The sequence below is a fragment of the Grammomys surdaster genome, unplaced genomic scaffold (genome assembly GCF_004785775.1).
Source record: "Grammomys surdaster isolate TR1022 unplaced genomic scaffold, NIH_TR_1.0 364, whole genome shotgun sequence".
Taxonomy (NCBI): Eukaryota; Metazoa; Chordata; class Mammalia; order Rodentia; family Muridae; genus Grammomys; species Grammomys surdaster.
Window position 1 is genome coordinate 2,565,320 of NW_021604783.1, and position 7,427 is coordinate 2,572,746.

General features: G+C 49.8%; 1 protein-coding gene across 1 annotated transcript in view; it reads right to left on the reverse strand.

The window, feature by feature from the left end:
- The window catches only part of Arhgef15 (Rho guanine nucleotide exchange factor 15), a 12,300-nt gene extending 7,845 nt beyond the window's left edge, over nt 1–4,455 (reverse strand). The window contains exons 1-5 of the mRNA XM_028780084.1: nt 4,359–4,455; nt 1,832–2,487; nt 1,229–1,579; nt 903–957; nt 804–828 (exon numbers count right to left, since the gene is read on the reverse strand). Of these exons, the coding sequence (XP_028635917.1) occupies nt 804–828; nt 903–957; nt 1,229–1,579; nt 1,832–2,438 (1,038 nt within the window). The 5' untranslated portion in view covers nt 2,439–2,487; nt 4,359–4,455. The remainder of the gene's footprint in view (nt 1–803; nt 829–902; nt 958–1,228; nt 1,580–1,831; nt 2,488–4,358) is intronic.
- Nucleotides 4,456–7,427: the final 2,972 nt, after the last annotated feature.

Below are 7,427 nucleotides of genomic sequence, written 5' to 3' on the forward strand. Positions count from 1 at the left end.
TTTAATCCCAGCACTTGGGAGGCAGAGGCAGGCGGATTTCTGAGTTCAAGACCAGCCTGGTCTACAGAGTGAGTTCCAGGACAACCAGGGCTACACAGAGAAACCCTGTCTCAAAAAACCAATAAAATAAAATAAAATAAAATAAAATAAAATAAATAAAAGCAAGTTCTAGGACATCAAAGGCCACTGAGAAATCCTGTGTCTGAAAAAACAAACAAAATAAATAAATAGAAATAGATCTTTAAGCCGGGCGGTGGTGGCACACGCCTTTAATCCCAGTACTTGGGAGGCAGAGGCAGGCAGATTTCTGAGTTCGAGGCCAGCCTGGTCTACAGAGTGAGTTCCAGGACAGCCAGGGCTACACAGAGAAACCCTGTCTCGAAAAGCAAAAAAAAAAAAAAAAAGAAATAGATCTTTAAAATATTTTAAATATAAACTCACAGTAAGAAAATTTAAGCAGAGCCTGTCCCTGCCTTTTGTTTCTTTTTATTTCTTTGTTGCTTTGTTTTGTTTTGGGTCTGTTGTTGCTGTTGTTTTGAATACAAACTGTAATACACATCCCAGGCTGGCCTCAACTCCTAGTTTTCCTGCCTCAGTCTGCTGAGTGCCTCAATAGCACGATATCGGGTTATTATTCCTCAATAACTGGATAGAACAGAGACATGTTTATCTCTGCTTCTTAGAAAAAGACTCTGAGACCCAGGAAAAGAATTTATTTTAGGTTGCATAACTTATAAGAATAAGAGGTTAGATTAGAAACCTGGGCTCCTTGTTTTTGGAGCCCTGGCCCTTCCTCTTTCTACCTGAATAAGGTAGTATTCATCTGGACTGGAAAGTTAGTCTGCCCTTAGGTGAGAGGGAGGTGAGGCAAGAAGGCGGAGCAAAGGTGGGGAGTTCGGTACCTTCCCTCCAAGGCTACAGGAGGAGCATTCTGAGGAGCTTCTTCAGGTCTGTCCCCTGGAGAGAGAAGCCAGAGTGACCAGAGCTAACCCCCAGACACTGAATCCCAGCCCTAGTGAAGACTGGCACCAAGAATACCACTCCTCTTAACTCCTGAGCAGCATAGGGTAGAAAAACAAAAAGTCCAGGGTGTGGTAGGGATATAGCTGGCCACTCAGCTACAACCCCACCCCTCACATCCCACCCACCCCACATCCCACCCCACCCAACCCCTGCATCCCCAAAGCCCAGAGATCCTACAACTCCAGGCCCCGCCCCCTCTCCCTACCTTCCCAGGCCTTTGGAGCTGTTTGGATCCCGTCTTCTGAAGGCAGTTCCAGGTCTGGCTGTGGAAGCTCCCCAGAGGTGCTTGTATCCTGTCTGACTCTAGTTGGCTTGGGGGGCTTGAGGGGAGGTAGGAGCTTGCGCTCCGCAGTGGAGCGATAGGATGTGAGCACAACTGGAGGGTGACTGATGACTGGAGGGTTGATGCGGGAGCGGGAGGCTCGGAGTGGGGATGCTCGGCAGGGGACCCTGAGGATGTCGTCAGAACTCCCCACAGGCACCCATCGGAGCTCCAGGCCGGGCTTTGCTGCATGGCAGACACAGGGGCAGCATGGAGGGCAGGCCAGGGCAGCATCTGTGGCAGAAGGGGTTACCTAAGTAGGAAGCTCTTGGGGCCTGGCTCATTCCACCTATGCCTTGTCCCCCATCAAGGACCAACCAGGGTATCTAAAGATCTCCTGCACCCTGACTATCTGCAAACTCTAAGAAACACAGAAAATAGATTTCTCATACATAAAATCTACATTAGAAATGTTAGCCCTTTAAAGTCTTTAAACAGTAAAAACAAAGAGCTAAGTTGAGGTCACCCGCTACACCATATGCTTACCGGGAGTGCCGTTCTCCTGGGACCCATTTCCAGTAAGGACAACTTGGGGAGTCTCTTTCTCCCCATTCACATCCGTGCTCCCCTGGGAGCACCGCTCCAGGGAGTCTGAGGACTGGGCCTTGCCTTCAGCTCCCCACTCAAACTTGCCTGCCAGTCTTCGAACTGTGCCAGGGGCTGAGGCAGAGCCATCCTGGAGAGGCATAGAGCCCAAGGGCAGAGGTGTTCGGGAAGACCCAGAGGGCTTGGGTGGGGGCACAGGAGAGCAGGGAGCTGGTTCTGGGGAGATGGAGCGCCGGGACACTGGACTGGGACTCGGTGTGCTGGGAGGTGAATCAGGGGAAGTCTGAGAGTCCAGGCTGGCTCTAGAAACCGAGGGGGGCAGAAGAGCAGGGGGCTTCAGGGAAGTCGTGGGAGGCTCCCAGAAGATGGAGGTGCACACTGAGGCTGAGGCATCATTGGATATTTGAGGAAGTGGTTTCGGAGAGGAGCCATTTTGGGGAGGCCCTGGGGAATGTGGAGCCCTATGCCGAGATGGGGGTCGGGGGCGGATGATCCGAGGGGGCTTCAGGGTAGGGGGCGTTGCTGCAGGAAGAGACTGAGCTGACATCGTCTTCTGAATGTTTCCAAGGAGTGGGGTGTTCTGCGGAAGTCATCCCCTGAGGAGAGAGAGTAGAAGGAGAAAGTGCCCCTCAGTGTCCCCCTGGGTGGGTGGACTAAAGCTGTCTGAAGCCACATTTGTTTCAGTCAGGAGAGAAGGCTGATACATTTCACTCCCTTCCTCCTCCTCTCTACTGTCTTCTTTCTTCACCCCTCACCCCTCCTCATTCTGCCCCTGAACCCTCCTGGGTAGCTTTTTCTTTTCAAGACAGGGTCTCTCATTTGGCATCCCAGACTGGCCTCAAAACTTCTGCTCCTCCTGCCTCATCTTCTGGAGCTGTGCCACAGTGTCCGGCTTCTCTATCCTTTGATTTTTGCTGCCACAGCCAAGCCAAGAGGACACAATGGGGGTAAGGACATGCCGTTGGGGAGGATGTGGAGGCAGGGGTAACAAGATTCAGCAAGAGGAACTCAGCTTGCTGGTGTAGTTGCTGTGTATAGCTTATGTAAGCAAGTATGCGCTGTGTGTGGTGTGTGTGTATGTGTGTGTGTGTTGTGTGTATGTGTATATGTGTGTGTGGTGTGTATGTGTGTGATGTGTGTGTGTGTATGTGTGTGGGGTGTGTGTGGTGTGTGTGATGTGTGGTGTGTGTGTGTGTGGTGTCTGTGTGGTATGGTGGGTGGTGTGTGTTTTGTGTGTGTGGTGTGTGTGTGTGTGTGTGTGTGTGGTGCCTGGGCTGAGGGATGTATCACTGTTTCCCTCCTCTGGCTGCCCCTCCTCCCATTTCCCAGTTCCTCTCTCCGGACTCTCCCTTTCCGGATTATTTTTAGTCTCCTTTTCCTGCCATGAAGATTCCTGGAGCCTCTGACCCCAGGAGACCAGGAGGCCCCAGCCTGGTCTCTTCTCCTTCCTATCTATCCTCTTATTTCTGCCACACTTGGGTCTGGTCATAGAAAGAAGTTCCAATGGGACACTGGGTCTTGTCTAATGCCAAGGAGGTGGCTACAAGTCCCTGCCGAGGCACAGAACCAGCAGCGCAGGGACGGTGGGACCTGTGTTGCTCTTCCTCTTGAGAACCAGGAGGATGGGTACCAGAGCTGGGACACAAGAGAACCTCTAAATTCCCTATAGCAGTCAGAAATCATAGCCTTCCAGGTCCCAGGTTAAGTTCTTGAGAAAAGACGGGTATCAGGGACCCCTTAAATTGCAGCTCACTCAGTGGCCCATACGTGGTGCCAGTAAGCCAACTAGTCAGTGAGGTTACCCCAGCTTGGCCTCCTGTTCTCCAGCCTCTGTCCCTTCAAGGAACGCACCCTTCCCCATCCCAGGTCCCTCCAGTTACTTCCTTCCCCACTCCAGACTGAGGCGTTTACAGAACCCAGATAGTCAGGGGCCCCAAGCACTTACCCTCCAGTTCCCTCCACTCCCAGTCACCTCCGAGGGCTGAGTGAGTAGGGGCAGGAAACAGGAATCCGATCCTCCTCCCAACCGGACACCACCACCCCCAACCACACCAAGCTCCACATGCGCACACTGGGTCTAGAGGATGTGAGGAATCCGGCTTCCAAGGTGTTGGAGGTTAGAAAAGGCTGCAACTCAGGTATGCAGAGGAGGCTAGTTTATGAGTCCACCTTCACCTGTACTGCTGTGTGGTGTGGCGTGGCAGGGGTGGGTGTGGGGTGTGGGTAGGTGGGGGGTTCAAATGAGGGTGGGCAGCTTGGGCAAGCTGGGCTGGCAGTACAACATGACCTTCCTCTTGTCTCCCTCTTAGCTAAGGGATGTCTGGCTTGCACAACTGTCTGTCTCCCCATCTTCCAACCTATTGCCTTGGTGTGAGCCAACCACACTTTGCACTGAGAGAACCTCTCTTCTCCACCCACTCCCACATCTGCAGAGCCCCCGAACCTCCTCCCCCCCCCAGGAATTTACCTTATGGTTTGAGGTAGTTTTTCTTTTCAGCTTATCTTTCAGTCCCCTCGGAGCACCAAGTGCTGTCCAACCTCTCCAAATAAAAGTTTCTGCGTCTCTGAGGCGGGAACTGAAGGCCCAGATTTCCATCTCCACAAAGGAAGCCAGTTCCTCGGGCCCCACCCAGCCATTGTGTCAGACCAGGGGTGGGAGTGTTAAGCTGGTGGGGAAGGGGATTCTCTAGATTTGTAGAGCAACTCTCTGCTCACTATTCTGCATTCCCAGTTTCTCTGGGCCCCAACTCTCAGTGTTGCACTGGGAGGCTCCCACAGAGATTGCTTAGAAGTCAATGTCTGGGGAGAAAGGAAGACAGGTTGTGGAGGACCCACCACTAGATACCTCTAATTTGCTCTCTGATTGGGACACTGAGCTCCCAGGGCTGGGAGCATGTCCTAAAAACAACTGAAAGGGCTGGACGGTGGTGGCACACGCCTTTAATCCCAGAACTTGAGAGGCAGAGGCAGGTGGATTTCTGAGTTCGCGGCCAGCTTGGTCTACAGAGTGAGTTCCAGGACAGCCAGAGCTACACAGAGAAACCCTGTCTCGAAAAAACAAAAACAAAAACAAAACAAACAAACAAAACCAACTGAAAGGGGTGGAGTGAACCGGATCCCAGCCTGAGAGGGAGACTGGTGGGGGCTGCAGGGGAAAGTCCCTGCCAGATGTCACTCTGTGGGCACACATCCAGACACTGGGAAGAAAATCAGGTAAGCTGGTATTGAAAGATGGTTTAAACCCCTTCTTGCTGAAAGCCAAAAGCCTAAAGCCTTTGTAAGGGAGCACACAATCTGCTTTTCTCAGCTTCTCCCTTCAGGCCTATTCCTGCCTTAGGATCTTTGGAGTTCTGCCTAATGCTTGAAAATCTTCCCAAGAAATCTCCATGAAGCCAGCATTCCTTTACATTCTCCAGGCAGAGGTCTGTTCTGGCTACTCTAAAATTTCAGTCGTCTGGGCTAGGTGGTCAGACCTTGTCAAAAAAAAAAATAAAGAGAGAGAGAGAGAGAGAGAGAGAGAGAGAGAGAGAGAGAGAGAGGAAGAAGAAGAAGAAGAAGAAGAAGAAGAAGAAGAAGAAGAAGAAGAAGAAGAAGAAGAAGAAGAAAGAAAGAAAGAAAGAAAGAAAGAAAGAAAAAGAAAAGGAAATCCAGGCTGAAGGTGTGAGCCAGCAGTAGTGTCCACTAAGTGGTTTGCAAGGCTCTGAGTTCCATCTGAGTACTGCAGAGGAAAAGAAAGGAAACTAAGGGGGCTTCAGAGAAGGCTCGGTGGTTAAGAACACTTCCTAGGGACAGCCTCTTCTAGCCTCCAAGGGCACCAACATGCATAGCATACATACACACAAACATGCACACAAGCACACAGGCACACACACACAGGCACATAAATGGAAATAATCATTCAAGAAGAAGAAAGTAAGGACTGAGAGATGGCTCAGCAGTTAAAAGCACTTCTGCTTTTCCAGAGGACTCAGCTTCAGTTCTCAGCACCCACATTGTGCGGCTTACCACTGCCTGTCTCTCTAGCTGCTGGGAAATCTAACACCGCTAGCTTTCATGGGCATGTGTGCTCACATGCGCATGTGCATATAAGAGCAAGCACACACATGCTCATACACCCAAATAATTTTTATATTGTTAGAAATAAAATCAGTCTTCTAGGAAAAAAGAAAGTAAGGAGGAGCCAGGCATAGTGGCACACACCTTGAATCCCAGCCCTCGAGAGCCAGAGGCAGGTGGATCTCAGTGAGTTTGAGGCCAACCTGGTCTACAGAGCGAATTGCAGGATAGCCAGAGACTCTGTCTATAAATAAATAAATAAATAAATAAATAAATAAATAAATAAATAGAAGAAAGTAAGAAGGAAATAAAGAAGTAAAAGGAAAGATGGCTGGGTACAAGGTCCTTACACTGGTCCAACAAGCGCTTCACTTTTGAGTCACCGCTCAGTCCCAGTATCCCTTTCTCCCACAGTAATCAACATGTACCATCCCATATGCTGACTTTACAGACTGTGACTTTTCTCTTTACAGTAGAAAGTAACCCTGTAGACATTTAACTGTCTTGTTTTAAAATGTACTGTATCCCAAAAGTCCTGAGACAGTGTTAGGCATACAGTAGGTGCTGAGCAGAAGCTTAATGTTTTGTTTGGTTTGGTTTTTCAAGACGGGCTTTCAGTGTGTGTCCCTACTGTCCTGGAACTCACACTGTAGACCAAAGTAGCCTTGAACTCACAGATATCCCCCTGCCTCTGCCTCCTGAGTGTTAGAATTAAAGGTGCGCACTACTACCATGAGGCTTTTGCTTTGTTTTTATTTGTTTTGTTTGAGAGAAGGGTCTCTTTAGATTGTCCAGTCTGGTCCTGAACTCCTAGGCTTGTGGAATTCTCCGACCCAAGCCTCTCGAATGCTTGGCTGTAACTGTATAAGTACTGTTAGCATCATCGCCGCCAGGCAGCTGCTCGCCATTTGACGATCTCTGTGGTGCTGAGCCTTCTCACTGGCATCTAGTTCTTCTAAAATCTGTTGAGAGACTTCTCTTCAGGAGGAAAAGTACCCCCTTTTACAATCATCAACACAAGATTGGACTGGAGAGATGGCTCAGTGGTTAAGAGCATTTGCTGCTCTTGGAGAGGATCCAGGTTCAGTTCCTAGCACCCACATGGTGGCTCACAAACTCCCTGAAACTCCAGTTCCAGGAAATCCAATGCCTCTTTGGACAACCTGCCATGCAGGTGGTACAAATAGAGACATGAAGATAAAACACTCATGTACATGATGAATAAAAATAATAACTTCAAAGATGAAGCTGGGGTGTGGTGGGACACACCTTTAATCCCAGCATTTAGGAGGTTAGGAGGTGGCAGTTTAGACTCTGTGAGTTTGAGGCTAGCCCAGTAGTTACCAGGCCAACCCACTAGGGTCTACTCTGTGAGATCATGTCTTTCTTTCTTTCTTTCTTTCTTTCTTTCTTTCTTTCTTTCTTTCTTTCTTTCTTTCTTCCTTCCTTCCTTCCTTCCTTCCCTCCCTCCCTCCCTCCC